Source organism: Mobula hypostoma, chromosome 10, assembly GCF_963921235.1.
Source record: "Mobula hypostoma chromosome 10, sMobHyp1.1, whole genome shotgun sequence".
Classification (NCBI taxonomy): Eukaryota; Metazoa; Chordata; class Chondrichthyes; order Myliobatiformes; family Myliobatidae; genus Mobula; species Mobula hypostoma.
Genome location: NC_086106.1, coordinates 37,508,405 through 37,528,522, shown reverse-complemented (window position 1 = coordinate 37,528,522; position 20,118 = coordinate 37,508,405). Strand labels below are relative to the sequence as shown.

The 20,118-nt window shown below is 44.4% G+C and overlaps 1 protein-coding gene across 1 annotated transcript in view; it reads left to right on the top strand.

The window, feature by feature from the left end:
• LOC134352843 (HHIP-like protein 1) overlaps positions 1–20,118 on the top strand; it is a 99,920-nt gene that overhangs the window by 46,180 nt on the left and 33,622 nt on the right. The window contains exon 6 of the mRNA XM_063060344.1: positions 8,694–8,839. Within this exon, the coding sequence (XP_062916414.1) occupies positions 8,694–8,839 (146 nt within the window). The remainder of the gene's footprint in view (positions 1–8,693; positions 8,840–20,118) is intronic.

Here is a 20,118-nt window from a genome sequence, read left to right as displayed (position 1 = left end):
ATTTTATTTTTTGCAGATTTTTTGTAAAACACAGTTTTCTCTTAATCGAATATTACAGTCCAGTATTTTGTTTCTGTTGAGATAATTTGTCATTTGATTAACTTGTATCAGCCATTCAGGTTTGTCCAGATAACATTCTCTCCAATGGGATGCCATGGAACATTCAGGAGAGATTGACAGCATCCAGTTTTTAGGAGAACGTTGGTTTTAGGGTTGGTCTCTTTTGCTGGAGATGGGGAACGGTGAAGTGACGAGCACAACGGAAGACGCTCACAGGACCCCGCCCAAATGACAGACCCCATTGTAAGAACTTCCTTGTGCAGTTAAATGGTTCCGTGGAGGAAGTGCGAATACTTCTGAGTTCGCCAGTTAGCTTGTAACAGACTTCAAGAAAGTTCAAATCATGTCTGGTGCCCTGCACACAGAACGTGGATTCAGCGCCTTGAGTAATTAAAGCGAAGCACACGACTACGCAGCAATGAGCTCCAACATTTATATACACATTATACACTATTTTAAACATAATGGGCTCTTTGTCTGTTAAAGTAGAAATATTTGTAAATATACTTCCACTTTAAGTTTATACCTGTGTAAGTTCTGTTATTTCCTGGGGAAAGGGAACTTTTGCATGGGGCAGTATTTATACAGCATTCACCATAATTTTCATTAACGTAACAGAACATTCCAACTTACCTGTTTGTGTTGGACCCGAATCACACCGACCCTAGAAATGTTTGTTTATTGGAAATAGCTGTCTCACCGTTACCCATGCTACCACCCAAACAGGACCCACTGCAGCTGGCCTACTGACACAGCCAATCGACAGATGACGCAATGGCCACTGCTCTATATACTGTCCTTACACATCTGGAGAAGAAGGATGCTTATGTGAGAATGCTGTTCTTGGACTACAGATCAGCATTCAACACCATAATTCCACCCAGGCTCAACAGGAAGCTCAAAGACCTCGACCTTCACCCTGCCTTGTGTAGCTGGATCCTGGATTTCCTGTCAGATTGCCAGCAGGTGATAAGAGTGGGCTCCCTCACCTCCACCCCTATGACTCTCAACACAGGAGCCCCTCAGTGCTGTGTACTAAGTCCCTTTACTCCCTATATACCTGTGACTGTGTCACCACCCAAGCACCAATCTGCTAATTAAATTTGCCGACGACACTACATTGATTGTCCTTATCTCAAATAATAACAAGGTGGCCTACAGGGAAGAAGTCATCTCTCTGACACAGTGTGTCAAGAAAACAACCTCTTCCTCAATGTCGCAAGAACAAAGGAGCTGGTTGTAGATTACAGGAGGAATGGAGACAGGCTAATCCCGATTGACATTAATGGATCTGAGGTTGCAAGGGTAAACAGTTTTAAGTTCCTTGGCATCCACATCAGTGAGGAACTCACGTCGTCTGTACACAACAGTCATGTGGTGAAAAAGGCACAGCAGCGCCTCTTTTACCTCAGATGGTTGAGGAAGTTTGGTATGGGCCCCCAAATCCCAAGAACTTTCTACAGGGGCACAGTTAAGACCATCTTGACTGGCTGCATCACTGCCTGGTATGGGAACTGTACCTCCCTTAATCACAGGATTCTGCAGAGAGTGGTGCGGACAGCCCAGTACATCTGTAGTTGTGAACTTCCCATGATTCAGAACATTTACAAAGACAGGTGTAAAATAAGGGCCCGAAGGATCACTAAGGACCCAAGTCACCCCAACCACGATCTATTCCAGCTGTTACCACCCGGGAAATGGTATGGCAGCATAAAAGCCAGAACCAACAGGCTCTGGGACAGCTTCCTCCACCAGGCCATCAGACTGATTAACTCACACTGATTTGAGTGTACTTCTATGTTACATTGACTGTTCTATTTATTATAAATTACCATGATTGCACATTGCACATTTATATGGAAACAAAGATTTTTACTCATGTATATACTTTATAGTCGCTAAACAATTGGTACTAGAACGTACAAATGTACAATCATCACAGCGATATTTGATTCTGTGCTTCCCACTCCCTGGATTACAAATATTAAATATTTAAAATAGTAACAATTAATAAATATTAAAAATTTTAATTATAAATCATAAATAGAAAATAGAAAAATGGAAAGTAAGGTAGTGCAAAAAAAAACCAAGAGGCAGGCCCGGATATTTGGAGGGTACGGCCCAGATCCAGGTCAGGATCTGTTCAGCAGTCTTATCACAGTTGCAAAGAAGCTGTTCCCAAATCTGGCCGTACGAGTCTTCAAGCTCCTGAGCCTTCTCCTGGAGGGAAGAGGGACGAAATGTGTGTTGGCTGGGTAGGTCGTGTCCTTGATTATCCTGGCAGCACTGCTCCGACAGTGTGCAGTGTGAAGTGAGTCCACGGATGGAAGATTGGATTGTGTGATGTGCTGCGCCGTGTTCACGATCTTCTGCAGCTTCTTACGCATGTGAAGGATGCAAGAAATAAAGTCAATTCAATTCATTGCTGAGTCATGTGGCTGTTAGTCAGAGATAGTTAACGAGCCTAATTTGTTACAAGCCATGGTGAGAGGGTTACACACAGTACTGTATGACTTTGCTCCGATTAATTTTTTTTGATCTCTGAGCAAATTTCGTCCAGTTTACTCTGTGATGCAGGAAAGCTTTCATATACCTGAGCTAAGTAGATGTTGATATCTTCCATGAGGGCGGAGTCAGCTTCTGTCTACTCACTTTTGCATGGCATCCCCGACAGAGTGTCTAGTGTTGTGAAAGATTTGTTTGGGGCATGGTTCAGTATTGCATGAACATCATTCTGAATCTTTGCAGATGTGGAGGTAAGTCATCCAAGTGTTTTGAGCTGAGGAGGATGACAAGTGGTTTGTGGTCTTTTTCAAGTTGGAATTTAGAGCCTAACAACTAGTAGCTGAGGCCTTCACAAAAACACATGAGCGCCAGCATATCCATTTTGATTTGTGCATAACACTGTTCAGTTGGAGTCAATGCACTTGATGAACATGCTACCGGTTTACATACGCTACTGCAGTATTGCATGAGCCAAAGGCCAAAGGAAGAAGCATCTGCTGAGACCTTGGTTGCTTTGTTCAGAACAACGAATGCCAATGTTGGCGGAGAGATAAGCTCTGCTGTAAGTGACGAGAACAACTTCTGTTGGAGTGCATCCGAGGTCCAAATGTCTTTCTGTGAGAGGAGGTCATGTGGTGGCTTTCTTTTCTCTGCCAAATCTGGAATAAGCTTCCCAGCTGGCTTATCATGCCAAGTAAACTGTGGATTTCTGATACCTTTGTAGGTTGTTCCATGTTCCAAACTCCTTCCTGTCTGTCTGAATCTGGGTGCACTCCCTCTGAGGACAGTCAGTGGCCTAAGAACTTCACCTTCAACTTTGCAAATTGTTTTTTTTTTGTCAAGGTGATTCCAGCCTGTTTCAGTTTCTCTAAGGCAGCTTTCACTCTTTTGGCGTATTCCTCACATGAACCTCTGAAGATGAGTGTATCGTCTATATCGCAAACTACTCCTTCCTGTCCCTGCAAAATTTGGTTCGTCCTCATCGAAAGAGTTCAGGGCTGATGAAATGCTGAAAGGGAGTCGCTTGAAGGCATAGCATTCATATAAGGTGAAAATGATTGTGAGCTTCTGTAATTTGGGAGCTAAGTGGATCTGTCTGAACTATGAGTTTGCATTAATTTGGTGAAGAACTTTGCTCCACCCTGCATACCCAATGTGTGCTCAACAGAGGGCAGAATAAACTTCTCCCGCCTCACTGAGTTATTCAAGTTTTGTTAGATCAACACAGATCATCACTGTGCCATCTGGCCTGGGAACAGGAACAATGTCCACACACCAGTCAGTAGGTCCATTCACTCTAGTTATGATGTCAAATACCTCCATTCTTTCAATTTCGGCTTTGACTTTATTCATCAGTTGGACTGGTATATGCCTCACTGTGGTCAGAGAGTAGGGTGTCACTCCTGGCCTCAGTGGTATAAGGTACTCTTTTTTCAGTACTCCCAGGCCTGTGAACAGCTCTGGATACTCCTCCAGCCAATGAACATTGTTTAGTGAATCCAGCCTTGCAAAGAGGTTCAGCTTCTCAATGGCATGTCGTCCCAGTAACGGCGAGAAGAAATTCTGAACAACGTAGACATCCTCTTTTAACTGTTTCTCCTTTTTGCAGATGGAAGTAGTCAACATTCCTTTCACTCTGAGCTTATGGTTGCCTGACCCCATCACTTTCTTTGTTGGGTTTAGTTTAACATCTGTTTTCTTCACCAGTTTTGTGAACAGACGTTCAGGGTTGGCCGTAACATCTGTCTGTATTTATTTTGAATATCACTGCCTCATTTTGCAACTAAACTGTGGTACAGCAGCCTTGTCTATTTGAATCTAGGGCCCCAAGGAGAGCTCTCTCTTTGTCTGAATCATGGTCTTTTTTGACTTCCTGATGAACAGTTTTTGAGTGACACTGACTTACTTTTACAATAGCCGACTCTGTTTCATTGGTGATATTTTCCTTTTTTGCTGGACGGAGCTCTTTGACGTAGAATGGAGACTTGCCGCATCTCCTGCACTTGGACATTTTACCTGCTCTTTGTTTCACTTGCTTGTTTTGTTTGAGCTGAGCTCTAATGTTACCTCTTTCTGACTGCATCTGTTTGTACCCTTCTTTTTTCATCTTGCTTTACTTCAGCATCGTTATCGTGTCTGAGTTCTGGCTGTTGCTGAGGAATGTTCTCACTCTGCCCGACCATAGTAATAGCTTTATCTAATGTGAGACTTGCTTATAACTGAAGTGTCTCTGACAATTTGGTGTACTGTAGCCCAAAAACCGACCTGTCTCTAATGAGCTAATCTCTCAGAATTCCGTATGCACAGTTGTCTGACAGGGCACACAATGCTGTGATTAAGTCATTTACGCTTTCATCTGGCTCCTGTTTTCTGGAGTTGAACTTTGCCCTCTCATTGATCACATTTCACTTCCCTGTGAAATATTCTTTGAATTTGTCCTGTACTGTTTTATACTCCTTTTTCCTGAGCATTTGTCACTCCTAATTCACCTATAGTGTCATCTGCTTTGTCATCCATGCAGTCTATCTGTGTGCTTACTTGATGCATGAGATTGCATGCAACTCTAAATGTCTCAAAGCATCTGAGTCATCTGTCAAAGTCCCCTGGTTCAGAGAAATCAAATGACTTGGGGGCCTTTATTAGATATGTAGATGTTGGAACAGCTGGTGTTTGCTCCATTTTCCTGTTTGTTTGTTTGTTTATTTATTATTTTATTCTTTTTCTCTCCCTGAAAGTTTGACTGACTTCTCTATGTCCTGTCTCTGTGCACTTCCCCAGGCTAGTGGTCCACAGATCATTACAACGTATCCACTTTTGGGTGCAGCTCGAAGGCATTGCACGACGACCCTGGCCAGGTCTCTGCTCGTGCATACAGTTAGAGTAGGCAGTTTGGGTTAGAAACATAGAAAATATACAGCACAATACAGGCCCTTCAGCCCACAAAGCTGTGCCGAACATGTCCCTACCTTAGAACTACCTCGGCTTTGCCCACAGCCCTCTATATCTCTAAGCTCCATGTAGCCATCCAGGAGTCTCTTAAAAGACCCTGTCGTTACCACCTCCACCACCGCCACCGGCAGCCCATTCCACGCACTCACCACTCTCTGCGTAAAAAAAACTTACCCCTGATATCTCCTCTGTACCTACTTCCAAGCACCTTAAAACTATGCCCTCTCTTGCTAGTCATTTCAGCCTGGGGAAAAGCCTCTGGCTATCCACATGATCAATACCTCTCATTATCTTGTACACCTCTATCAAGTCACCTCTCATCCTCTGTTGCTCCAAGGAGAAAACTATTCTCATAAGGCACGCTCCCCAATCCAGGCAGCATCCTTGTAAATCTCCTCTGCACCCTTTCTATGGTTTCCACGTCCTTCCTATAATGAGGCAACCAGAATTGAGCGCAGTACTCCAAGTGGGGTCTGACCAGGGTCCTGTATAGCTGCCACATTACCTCTCGGCTCTTAAACTCAATCCCACGATTGATGAAGGCCAATGCACTGTATGCCTTCTTAACCAGAGTCAACCTGCGTAGCAGCTTTGAGTGTCCTATGGACGCGGACCCCAAGATCCCTCTGATCCTCCACACTGCCAAGGGTCTTACTACTAATACTATATTCTGCCATCATATTTGACCTACCAAAATGAACCACCTCACACGTATCTGGGTTGAACTCCATCTGCCAATTCTCAGCCCAGTTTTGCATCCTAGCAATGTCCCGTTGTAACCTCTGACAGCCCTCCACACTTTCCACAACAACCCCAACCTTTATGTCATCAGCAAATTAACTAACCCATCCCTCCACTTCCTCATCCAGATCATTTATAAAAATCACAAAGAGTAGTGGTCCCAGAACAGATCCCTGAGGCACACCACTGGTCTCTGGCCTCCATGCAGAATATGACCCGTCTACAACCACTCTTTGTCATCTGTGGGCAAGCCAGTTCTGGATCCACAAAGCAATGTCCCCTTGGATCCCATGCCTCCTTACTTTCTCAATAAGCCTTGCATGGGGTACCTTATCAAATGCCTTGCTAAAAACCATATAGACTACATCTATAGCTCTACCTTTATCAATGTGCTTAGTCACATCCTCAAAAAATTCAATCAGGCTCGTAAGGCATGATCTTGCCTTTGACAAAGCCATGCTGACTATTTCTAATCATGTTATGCCTCTCCAAATGTTCACAAATCCTGCCTCTCAGGGTCTTCTCCATCAGAGTAGACTCACTGGCCTATAATTTCCTGGGCTATCCCCACTCCATTTCTTGAATAAGGGTTGCTAAGTGTCTGGATATTTTTCATAGATATATGCAAACAAGAACAGGCTTACCACGAATTCTACCTTGTTGAGGATCTCACTTGGTCTGTAGCAGCAATTCATGGACGATCAACCACGTGCGTTTGTTATTGAGGTATGATGCAGAGCACACCAGGATGCCAATATGTAGGATACTGCACAGAAGTGTATTGATAACCTTGCTTGTACAGTATGTGAACTCCTATGTGGGAGTGGCTAACTGCGTGCCATAGGAATAGCACTATAAACTGCCACTAAGTCAAGTATATTTAAATATTCACAAGCTTAGAAGCCCAGTAACAGTGTTATTGCAGTGTGGTGTATATTACATTGAATTGGGTTATGTTGGTTGGGGTGACATGGTGTCTCCGATACCCCTTCTCTGACTCTGTTTCAGTTAGAACATTGAACAGTCCCAAATTGAACTAAATCTTTTCTGTCATATCTCTCTATTCCCTTCATGCCTATGTGTCTGTCTGACAGCCTCTTAAACTCTATTGCATCTGCTTCCATCAAAGCCTCTGGCAGTCTATTACAGTCACCTACATCAAAGTTCAAAGGAAATTAATTATCAAAGTACATATATGTCACCATATACATCCCTGAGGTTTGTTTTTTTGTGGGCATACTCAATAAATGTATAGTAGAATAATAGATAATAGAATCAATGAAAGACCGCACCAACTTGGGCACTCAACCAGTATGCAAAGGACAACAAGATGTTAAAGTGCAAAAAGAAAGAAATAATACTACTAAGTAATAAACAATCTCGAGAATATGAGACAGAGAGTCCTTGAAAGTGAGTCCTTAGGTTGTGGAAACATTTCAATGATGGGGCAAGTAGAGTTGAGTGAGGCTCTCTGTTCAAGAGCCTGATGGTTGAGGGATAATAACTATTCCTGAACCTGGTGATGTGAGTCCTGATACTCTTGTACCTTTTTTCTGATGGCAGAAGTGGGAAGAGATGATGGCCTGGGTGGTGGGGGTCCATGACTATAGATGCTGCTTTCTTGTGACAGCTTTCATGTAGATATTCACATGGTGGGGAGGGCTTTATATGCGATGGACTGGGCCATATCAATGCAACACACACACAAAATGCTGGAGGAACTTCAGCAGGCCAAGCAGCATCTATGGAAAAAAAGTAGAGTCGGCGTTTTGGTCCGAAACTCTTTGTGTGTGTGTGTGTGTGTGTGTGTGTGTGTGTTTGGATTTCCATCATCTGCAGATTTTCTCTTGTTTGGGCCGTATTACTACTATTTATAGCATCTTCTGTACAAGGGCATTGGTATTTCCATACCAGGTTGTAATGCTCTCCATTACACGTCTATAGAAGTTTGTCAAGGTTTTAGATGTCACGCTGAATGTCTGCAAACTCCTAAGGAAGTATAGTGCTCTTCCTATAGATGCTGCTTGGCCTGCTGCGTTCACCAGCAACTTTGATGTATGTTGCTTGAATTTCCAGCATCTGCAGAATTCCTGTTGTTTGAAGTATAGTGCTGTTGTGTTGGACCAAGGACAGGTCCTCCAAAATAACACTGAGGAATTTAAAGTTGCTGACCATCTCCACCTCACACTTGCCTGGATTAAACTCCAGTTACTCCTGTTGAGTGGAGTGGTATGTTGTGCTTCACTATCTCATTGAATCACATGTGTGACATAATGTATGTATTACCTCCTGTCTGAACTGTGTTGTACTGTGTGGTAGGATGTGTGTATTACACTCGCTTTTTATGGGTTTTATTGGGTGACATGGTGTATGCATTGCACACTCTCTGTGGTATGTGACATATGGTATAACCTCTCTGACCGCTCTCTGTGTTTCAGGCGTCTCATGGCTCTCAAGGAGGATGCTGGTTCTGGGAAGTGGCAATATCACGAGATTTGTATGGGCAGTGCCAAAGTCTGCAACTTCCCTAAGCTCATCAATAGCTACTATCAGTACATCATCTCATTTGCTGAAGATGAGGCAGGTAACATCTCTGATAAACTCTGACCACCACCTCCTGTTTGTATCCCAGGAGCCTTCCCCATCCCTGTGCAATGTTGTGAGGAGTGGGGGCTCAGTGCTGGCATCCCCACTCGCGTGTTCAGTCTATGCATTGGCTGAATGCAAGAGGAAGTAGAAACAACTCCCCTCCCCCATTGTCAGACTTCTGAACCCATGAATACTAACTTGTTATTCTCTTTTTACATTAAATTGCAGTAATTTTTATGCATTTATACAGCACTGCTGTCACAAAACAACACATTTCACACTAAGTCAGTGACAAAAAAGATCTGATACAAATAATCAAATACTGCAGGTGCTGAAAATTTGAAACACAGATTGCTGGAAACACTCAGTCATGCAGCCTCTGTGGAGAGAGAAATAGAATTAACCTTGTAGTCAAAGACCCTTCATTATTTTCAAAACTTAAGCTGTCTTTCTATAGACTTGCATGAATGTTATGTTTATTTTGTTTATTTTTGTAATCTAGATTATGTGTAATTTAGGTTAAGTTTAAGTTAATTTATGAACATAGGACAGTACAACACAGTACAGGCTTTTCAGCCTATGATGTTGTGCCAAACTTTTATCCTACTCCAAGATCAATTCAACCCTTCCCTCCCACATAGCCCTCCATTTTTCTTTCTTCCATCCATGTGCCCACCCGAGTCTAACAAATGTCCTAAGTGAATCTGCTTCCAACAACACCCCTAAAAGCATGCCCCACGCACCCACCATTACCCATGCAATATACCTGTCATCCTTCCAAACACCCTAAAGCCATACCTCCATCACAGTAGCCATTTCTACCCTAAGAAAATGTCCGTGGCTGTCCACTTTATCCATCCCTGCCACCATACCCCACATCTCCATTGTCACCTCTCATTATGTTTATAATGTACAAAAGCTAACTGTCATGGCATTTATATCCTAGATATGTACCAAGTGCCTCTTTTTTTAAAAAAAAACTTGAACTTGAGATGCTGTCTAACCTGCAGAATGTTTTTGACATATTTCTGCATCCATTTTGCATTTCTATAATGCCTTTCACGTCTCCTAAAACTCACTGAAAAATAGCAACCACAGAATTCCAACCATATGAACAGAAAATGCTGGTGAAAGATCATCAATCTAAGATATATTTTCTCTTCACTCACATTCCCTGACAGTCTGAGTGTTTCAAGCATTTTCTGTGTATTTCTGAATTCAGTTGACCCTGGGTTGGGTGGATGTCACTGGTCAGAGATTTGGAATCATGGACCTACATCAGTTCACAGATTCCCAGCTTTCCCAATTCCTGGAATTCTATAACTGGCCTAAGTCAGTGCAGTTTCACCTGACAACTGCAATGTGTTGGGTCTGGGTTCCACAGTCAGAGTGCTCAGAACTGTGAGGGAGGGTGTCAAGGGAACTGAATTAAATTAAGATGGCACTGATGAGACACAGTGATGACTTACTGACAGCAAAAAATAATTATTAAAACTACTCAATTAATCACACTTTTTATTGAAAGTGATCACTACAATCGATAACTTATAACTTTCCTTTCAGCGTTGAGCTTTTGAACCACCTGTGTGACCTGGTATTTTTGTGGTGTGAACTGAAATCTCAAAGGTGCAGGATGGTTGAGGCAGGGCCCAGGCCTGGGAGCGGGGAGCAAGCTAATGTATGGCATTTGCTGCAGTGGACTTCAAGCTGATTTGCAGCGGCAGATCCGAGGCAAGACAGAGTTGAAGCGGTGGGGACTGGGCCCGAGAGCAAGGAGCAAATTGATGTTTGACTGATTTAAATGCCAGAGGCAGCTTGGACAGCTCGGGGTTTTAGGGCCGATGTTTAGTTCCCCGCTCGGTGAGTTGTACTTGTCTCTCTGCAAAACTGAGGCTGTGGCCCGCAACTAACAGGACCGGCTGCAGTGATGAACTGGTGTTGTGGCTGTGAACTTTAGTTCTGAATTTTATTTACATAATTTCTACTGTTTGCAAATTGGGTGTTTGACATTCTTTTTTAATGGGTTCTATATGGCTTTTTGTTTTGTGGCAGCCTGTAAGGAGACAAATCTCAAGATTTTGTATATTATAGGTACTTAGTATAGTATGTGGCCAAGTGGTTAAGGCATTGGTTTAGTGATCTGAAGGTCGCTAGTTAGAGCCTCAGCTGAGGCAGCGTGTTGTGTCCTTGAGCAAGGCACTTAACCACACATTGCTCTGCAGCGACACCTGTGCCAAGCTGTATTGGCCCTAGTGCCCTTCCCTTGGACAACATTGGTGGCGTGGAGAGGGAAGACTTGCAGCATGGGCAACTGCCGGTCTTCCATACAACCTTGCCCAGGCCTGTGCCCTGGAAACCTTCCAAGGTGCAAATCCATGGTCTCACGAGACTAACGGATGCCTAAAAAAAATAGTATAGGTATATATTGTAGTCACACTGTCTCATAGCAAGCTCGTATGAGGCCCCAGGTGTGTGTAACTGAGGTACCACCACAATTTGGAAACCTCCCTCCAATACCTTACTGGGGACTATGATCTGTGCCCCACACCCAGCAGACTCTCCTCCTTCAACCTGCCTTCAACTTCTCCTCCTCTTATGTGTTTATCCAGCTTCTCCTGAAACTCCTCCCTGCTCTTCCCCTCAACTGCTTGTAGGAGCAAGTTCCCGGTACTCACTGCTCTGTGGAGAAATTCGTTATTGGATTCATTAGTTTTCTTGCCCCTTCTCAGATCTCTGTTCCTTCCTTTTGCCCCCTGCATTTATTCTGCATGCCCAGTTTGCCCCCCCTTCCTTATTTTGCACATCTCCTTCTTGCCTCCTTCACCCTGCCCTCCATCCCTTCATCCTCTCCGCTTCATTCCTCTCTCCTCTTGGAGGAACAGTAACACCAGCGATTGGAAGATAGGGGGTTCAATTCCCACTGTTCTCTGTATGTTCTCCCCCTGACAGTGTTGGATTCCTCCAGGTGCTCTGGTTTCCTCCCATATTCTACAATGCATACGAGTTGCAGGTGCTGGAAGCGTGCTGATTCTTGCAGTCTGCCCCCAGCACATCCTTGGGATGTGTTGGTCATTGATGCAAATGATGCATTTCACTGTGTGTTTTGATGTGCATATAACTAATAAAGGTAATTTTTAATGTTAAGCTTTAATCCCTTCTCTTTTCCCTTTCTGTGATCTACTGGCCTCTCTTTCTCTCCCTCCCTCCTTCCCCTCCAGCTATCTCCCCTATTCTTTAGTTCCAATCTTCTTCCCCCTCTTTCCCCCTCCCATTCTTGCCTGGCCTTTATTGCAGAAACACCCCCCCCACTACCTCTCCAGAGCCTCTTGGGAGGGGGGCTGCACTTGGCACCTGTCAGACTGTGGCAGTGAGGTCAACCTGTTGGTCAACGGATCGCTAGGGACAGCGTTCAACGGCAGTTAACCACAGTGAAAGTGAACTGTCATGGATGAGGTTGTTCACCAAGCCACACTTAGAGTCACAGAGCAATAGAAATGGGCCCGTTGGACTGCCATATCCATGCTGATGTCTCTGTACTAATCCCATAATTTTTCATGCCTTGGTGATTGTCTGGATATCAAATCTATGAGGTTCTCTGATTCCAGATGTGATTTAGCTAGAGAAGGTGCAGAAAAGATTCACTAGCATGTTGCTTGGGTTGGAGGGTAGCCCTTCTTACCAGGAGAGATTGGTGGGGCTGCCCCTGTTCTCCCTGAGAGGTGACACAACAGACATATATATATATATAAAATTACAACGTACAGGTTGACCACCGATTTTCTGGAAACTAATGGTTTGGAACTTCTTTCAATTCAGATGAAATTATGAGACATAGTTTACTGGGCGGCCATCAGATGGCACTGTGTGTAGCACATGCAGCACCATCTGTGGCGAGACTCATTTTGACAAAAGCACACTATTTTTATTATTTATATTGCACTTGGTGGTAATTCCAATACTTTGTGCTTATTTTATGTAAATTTAGCCCTAGCTATGGCTTCTACGATAAGTGCAAGTACTAGTGGTGGTGTCAAATGTTAACATCAATCCAAGAGAAGGTTGAAATGTTGAAAAAACTGCACCAAGGTATTTCTGTGTGTGAGCTGTGTGACTTACACGGCATTGGTTCATAAACCATATATGATATAAAGCACCAAAGAGAAAAACATTTGCAATTCTATGCAAACAGGAATTTGCTAAGCAAATGAGCATTAGAAAACTATGAAAGTTGGTAAGAGCACTGAGCATGATCAAGTGATGATTGAATAGTTTCGCCAGCATCGGAGTGGTGGAATTGACTTGTTGGGCGGTACGATAATGAACCAAGCGTAAGTTGATCCATAAAGAACTTAAATTAGAACATGTATGCGACCATAGTGAAGGATGGCTTCAAAGGTTTAAGAAATACTTTGGAATTTCCATGCATAAAGTGTGTGGAGATAAACAGTCTGCAAACCATGAAGGAGTTACCGAGTCTGTGAATTTGCGAAGCTCCCAGCTGACGGAAACCTCAGTCCTGAGCAGGTGTATACTACATTGCACTGGCGATACATACCTAGGAAAACAGTCCAACAGTGATTCCAGAGGATTCAAACAATCTAAGGACAGAGTTACCATTTTAGGGTGCTTCAACTCAGCAGATACTCACAGATATTAACCACCGTTGATTGAAAAAAGTAAATGCCTTGGGACCTTGAAAGGTGTTTAAAATTTACCCAGAAACATATCGCACAAATAAAAATGGCTGGATTACCACTGATTTTATGTTAGAGTGGCTGGAAAAATATTTTGTGTCAGAAACCGGAGCACATTGCACATCTGTAGGCCTACCCAAAGATTGCAAAATTCTTCTTATTTTTGGATAACTATTCACCTCACCCCAAAGCTGAATTCCTGTTTAAGAATAATGTTTTACAGTGTACTTACCACCAAACTCTACATTGCTTATCCAACCCCAAGATCAAAGAATACTCTCTAAAGGCTCACTTTTCATGGAAGGTCTGTTAGATGGGGTGAATGTTGGAAATTCTGTACAGATATTTATTAAAGAATTTAACATGGAGGACGTTCTTTGGTTCATTGCTCAAGGGTGGGAGAAGGTAGAATCTTCAACACTAAAGAATGACTGGCATATGTTGATGTTTGATAATGCGCCTGAAGAAAAGCTTGACGACGATTTTACAGGATTTCGTGTACCAAAGGAGAAGGTAATTATTCATGCTTTGCTTGTGTATGCAGGTTACTAGACCTGCATTCAAAGATATAGCAAGTAATCTTAACGAAGGAAATCTACATGCGTGGATGATGGTTGGTGATGAAACACCTGTTGTGCATCACCTTACAGACTCGGAAATTATAGAGAGTTTAAGAACTCTGCAAGTGATGGAAATGGCAGAATGATGATGAAACTGAAAGATTTACTGTTGACAAGTTAATTGAGTTTTTGAGTGATTTAATCAAGGGATTAGAGAAACGTAATTTGTGAAGAAACAAGAGCTAATGAATTTTTATTTGATGTAAGAAAAATTACACTGGAAGAGATACTTTATACTTTATTATCACCAAACAATTGGTACTAGAACGTACAATCATCACAGCGATATTTGATTCTGCGCTTCACACTCCCTGGATTACAAATATTAAATATTAAAAATATCAAAAATAGTTAAAAATAGTAAATATTAAAAATTTAAATTATAAATCATAAGTAGAAAATAGAAAAATGGGAAGTAAGGTAGTGCAAAAAAACCGAGAGGCAGGTCCGGTTATTTGGAGGGTACGGCCCAGATCCGGGTCAGGATCCGTTCAGCAGTCTTATCACAGTTGCAAAGAAGTTGTTCCCAAATCTAGCCGTACGAGTCTTCAAGCTCCTGAACCTTCTCCCGGAGGGAAGAGGGACGAAAAGTCTGTTGGCTGGGTGGTTCATGTCCTTGATTATCCTGGCAGCACTGCTCCGACAGCGTGCGGTGTAAAGTGAGTCCACGGACGGAAGATTGGTTTGTGTGATGTGCTGTGCCGTGTTCACAATCTTCTGCAGCTTCTTCCGGTCTTGGACAGGACAACTTCCATACCAGGTTGTGATGCACCCTAGAAGAATGCTTTCTACGGTGCATCTATAAAAATTAGTGAGGGTTTTAGGGGACAGGCCAAATTCCTTTAGTTTTCTCAGGAAGTAAAGGCGCTGGTGGGCCTTCTTGGCAGTGAACTCTGCTTGGTTGGACCAAGTCAGGTCATTTGTGATATTGACCCCAAGGAACTTAAAGCTTTTGACCTGTTCCACTTGCACACCACCGATGTAAATTGGGTCATGCGGTCCGCTACTCTTTCTGAAATCCACAACCAATTCCTTCGTCTTGCTGACGTTGAAGGATAGGTTATTGTCTTTGCACCATGCCACCAGGTTCTTAATTTCCTCTCTGTACTCAAACTCATCATTACCCGAGATACGGCCTACAATTGTTGTGTCATCAGCAAACTTATATATTGAGTTTGATGGAAACTTTGCTACACAATCATGGGTGTACAGTGAGTACAGCAGGGGGCTGAGTACATAGCCTTGTGGGGCACCGGTGCTCAGAGTGATTGTAGAGGAGAGCTTGTCCCCTATTTTTACAGCCTGGGTACTGTCTGTGAGGAAGTTGAAGATCCAGCTGCAGATCTGAGTGCTCAGGCCCAGGTTCCGGAGCTTAGGAATCAGTTTATTTGGAATGATGGTATTAAAGGCAGAGCTGTAGTCAATGAAAAGGAGCCTTACGTATGCGTTTTTATTCTCCAGGTGTTCTAAGAAGGAATGTAGGGCCAGAGAGATGGCATCTGCCGTTGACCTGTTGCTCTGGTAGGCAAATTGCAAAGCGTCAAGGTTGACCGGTAGGCTGTGGTTGATGTGTGCCATAACCAATCTTTCGAAGCACTTCATAACAATTGATGTAGAGCCACAGGTCGATAGTCATTCAGGCATGCCACCTTGCTCTTCTTCGGCACTGGGATTATCGTTGCCTTCTTAAAACACGAGGGGATCTTAGACTGAAGCAAGAAGCAGTTGAAGATGTCAGCAAACACTCCAGCTAGCTCCGTTGCACAGGCCCAGCGAATCCATCCCGGGACGCCATCTGGGCCCGTCGCCTTCCTTGGATTTATCTTCAGGAAGGCCCTTCTAACGTCCTCCTTGGTGATGATAAATCTCGATGCCACCAGGTTCGGTTCATCTGGAGGGAGCGGGACGCTCCTCTTCTGTTCAAATCTTGCGTAGAATACGTTAAGTTCATCAGGAAGAGAAGCGCCACAGTTATTGATATTCCCAGCTTTTTCTTTGCACCCAGTGATCTCATTTAGACCCTGCCATACTCTACTGGCATCCCTTTGGTTAGGCTGGGCTTCCAACTTGGCTCGATATTCCCTCTTGGCGCCCTTAATGGCTTTCCTGAGTTCACGCCTGGATTCTGTGTAGCCACTGGTATCCCCGGACCTAAAAGCCGCAGCTCTAGCCTTTAAAAGGGTCTTGACCTCATAATTCATCCAAGGTTTCCGGTTAGGGAATACCTGGATCGTCTTGCGAGACACACAGTCCTCCGTGCATTTCCAAATAAAGTCCGTGACAGCTGAGGCATACTCATCGAGGTTAGCTGCCGAGTCCTTGAATACTAACCAGTCCACCGATTCAAAGCAGTCACAGAGGACCTCATCCGTTTCCTCCGTCCAACGTGCCACTACTTTTGACACCATGACCTCCCACTTCAGTTTCTGTTTGTAAGCCGGGACGAGGAGTATGGCCTGATGGTCCGATTTTCCGAAGTGAAGTCGTGGGACAGAACAGTAGGCATCCTTGACTGCTGTGTAACATTGGTCAAGTATATTCGGGCCTCTAGTGGGGCAGGAGACATGTTAGTATAACTTTGGCAGCGCCTTTCTGAGGTTGGCCTGGTTGAAGTCCCCGGCTGTAATGAGCAAAGCCTCCGGATACCTGGTCTCAAGTTCACTGATGTTGGCATACAGTATGTTCAGAGCACACTCCACATCCGCCTGGGGGGGAATGTAGACCGCTGACAGTATGACCGAGGTGAATTCCCGTGGCAGATAGTAGGGACAACACTTCACCGACAGGTGTTCCAGGTCCGGGCTGCAGGAGCTTGTCAGTGCCACTGTGTCCAAGCACCACCCAGTGTTGATCAGTAGGCAGACACCACCTCCCCCTCGTCTTGCTTGAAGACGCCGTGCACTCCATCCGATGGATCGAAAATCCCTCCGGTCGGGTGGCACAGTCAGGGGTGGCAAGGGAGAGCCAGGTCTCAGTGAAACAGAATACACAGCAGTTCTGCATCTCCCTGCAGTAGGTGAGTATCCCTTCAAGATCATCCACCTTGTTCTCTATGGCTTGCACATTAGCTAGTAGGATGGTGGGCACAAGGATCCTGAAGCCCCTCAGCTTCAATCTGACCAGCAGCCAGCTCTTTTCCCACGCTTCCTCGGTAAATAGTGCATCTTTCCAGGTTTCCATTGATGCAGTGTGTTGTTGGCAGCTCTTTGATGTTGGTCGACCCGTCCCGTGGGAATTGCGTCATCGTGCGCTCCAGGTCGGGCCGAGTAACGGGGGAGGCTCCGCTGCCACTTCCAGCTGTCAATTGGGTTGGGCCCCGAAGCTGACACTTAATCCCGGATGGCCGGGCTGCTGGCTGAAACAAGTCCTCAAGCCAAGTCACGGTTGCGGAGGCCTGCGCTCTAGCCGAGCCTCGGGCTCGATTTCCGAGGTCGGCGGCGGAGGCCTCACTTCTGGCAGCTGTGGATGGCCACCAACGGGGCTTTACGGTGGTTGCTCCTCCGGGGAAGCGTCTGGGGCACCTTGAGGTCTCCGCCATCACTTCTGTTTGGTCGTCTGCTCCGGAGAGGCGCTGGTCGGAATGGGCCGTGTCTCCAAGCGCTCCGGCACGGTGGCAGACCGCGGATCTCTGGGAACGTGGTGGGCCTCGTTGGTTGGGTCAGGTGCGGTCCGGAGTTTAAGAAGCAGTTTGGGCGCGGTGGTCTCCAGCTCGGTCAGTAGCTTCGCCAGGGTGTTGTTGATCTTTATCTTTCTAAATTGTAGGTTTAGAAGGGTTTCTCGGGTATAGGATAGTGGAGAGGGCAGTTTGCTCGGGAGAGCTCACGCAGAGTCGCCAGATACCGGCGCCATCTTTAAATAAAAACACATGAAACAACTTTGCCTGGATAAAACGTTTACAAAGATAACTGAGAAGCGCCATTCTTTGTAAACACAGTAGTTAATAAGTTGATATTTAATTTTAAAATTAATAATCCTTTTTAAGCTTTTGCAGTCCATTTTTGCCATTATTATTGCGTGACATCTTTTAATCCTGCAAAATCTGGCAAGTCTCAGGAAACCAAGGATGGATGCCGGATAATCAGCGGTCAACCTGTATATAGAATAGATACCCAGTGTCTAAAACTATAGAGATCCAGCATGGTGGTTTAAGGTGAGAGGGTGGAAGTTTAAAGGGGATCTAAGGGGTAAACTTTTCACACACATAGTAGTTGGTATTTGGAATGAGCTGTCAGAAGAGGTAATAGAGAAGAACATTTAAGATTAGGAGAGCAACACCTCATTAACACATCTATAGAATTAGGCCATAAGACATAGGAGCAGAATTAGGCCATTCAGCCCATCAATTCTGTTCCGCCATTATGGATCATCCCAGATCCCTCCCAATTCCATACACCTGCCTTCATGCCATATGATTTAATGCCTAACCAATCGGGAAGCTATCAACTTCCATCTTAAATAAACCCACGAGCTTGGCCTCCACTGCACTCTGTGGCAGAGCATTCTACAGATTTGCCACCCTCTGGCTAAAAAAAAAATTCCTCCTTACCTCTGTTCTAAAAGGTCACTCCCCAATTTTGAGTCTGTGCCCTCTGGTTCTGGATACCCCACTGTAGGAAACATCCACTGGAATCACCCTCATGAACCACCTCTGGATTCTGTCCAATGACAACACATCCTTTCTGAGATGTGGGGCCCAAAACTATTGACAATACTCCAAATGCAACTTGACTAGTATCATATAAAGCCTCAAGATTATCTCCTTGCTTCTATATCCTATTCCCCTTGAAATACATGCCAACATTGCATTTGCCTTCTTTACCACAAACTCAACAAGTAGATTAACCTGGGAGTCTTGCACGAGGACTCCTAAGTCCCTTGGCACCCCTGATGTTTGAATTTGCTTCCCATTTAGATAATACTCTGCACTTTTGTTCCTTTACCAAAATGCACTATCATACGTTTCCCAGATGTATTCCATCTGCAAACATTTTTGCCCACTCTTCGAATTTGTCTTAAGTCCTTCTGCAATTGCATTGCTTCCTCAGCACTACTTACCCATCCATCTAGCTTTATATCATCCACAAACTTTGCCACAAAGCCATCAGTTCCATTATCTAAATCATTGACAACCAATGTGAAAAGCAGCGGTCCCAGTACTGATCCCTGAGGAACACCACTGGTCACTGGCAGGCAGCTGGAGAAAGCACCCTTTATTCCCACTGGCTGCCTCCTGGCTGTCAGCCATTCCTCTAACCATGCCAGTATCTTTCCTGTAACACCATAGGATTTTATCTTGTTAAACAGCCTCATGTGTGGTACCTTATGAAGTACCTTCTGAAAATCTAAGTAAATGACATCCACTGCCTCTCCTTTGTCCACTCTGCTTTTAACTTCCTTGAAGAACTCTTAACAGATTTGTCAGGCAAGACTTCCCTTTACAAAAACCAGGCTGACTTTAGTCTCCAAGTACCCCAAAACCTCATCCTTAATAATAGACTCCAACACTTTTCCAACCACTGACATTAAACTAACTGGGCTATAATTTCCTTTCTTTTGCCTTCCTCCCTTTTTAAAAAGTGGAGTGACAGTTGCAATTTTCCAGTCCTCCAGGACAATGCCCAGATCAACTGATTCTTGAAAGATCATGATCTATACATCCATTATCTCTTCAGCACCTCTCTCAGGACTCTGGGATGTAGTCCATCTGGTCTAAGTGACTTATCCACCTGAAGACCAGTTTTCCCTTGTAATAGCAATGGCACTCATTCCTGCTCCCTGACACTCATGGACCCTGGCAAACTGTTAGTGTGTCCACAGTGAAGACTGATGCAAAGTACCCATTAAGTCCATCTGCTATTTCTTTGTCCCCCATTGCTCAGTCCACTGCTGTTCACTCTGCTGACCCGCAACTGTGCTGCACACACAGCTCGAACCACATCATCAAGTTCGCCGATGACACG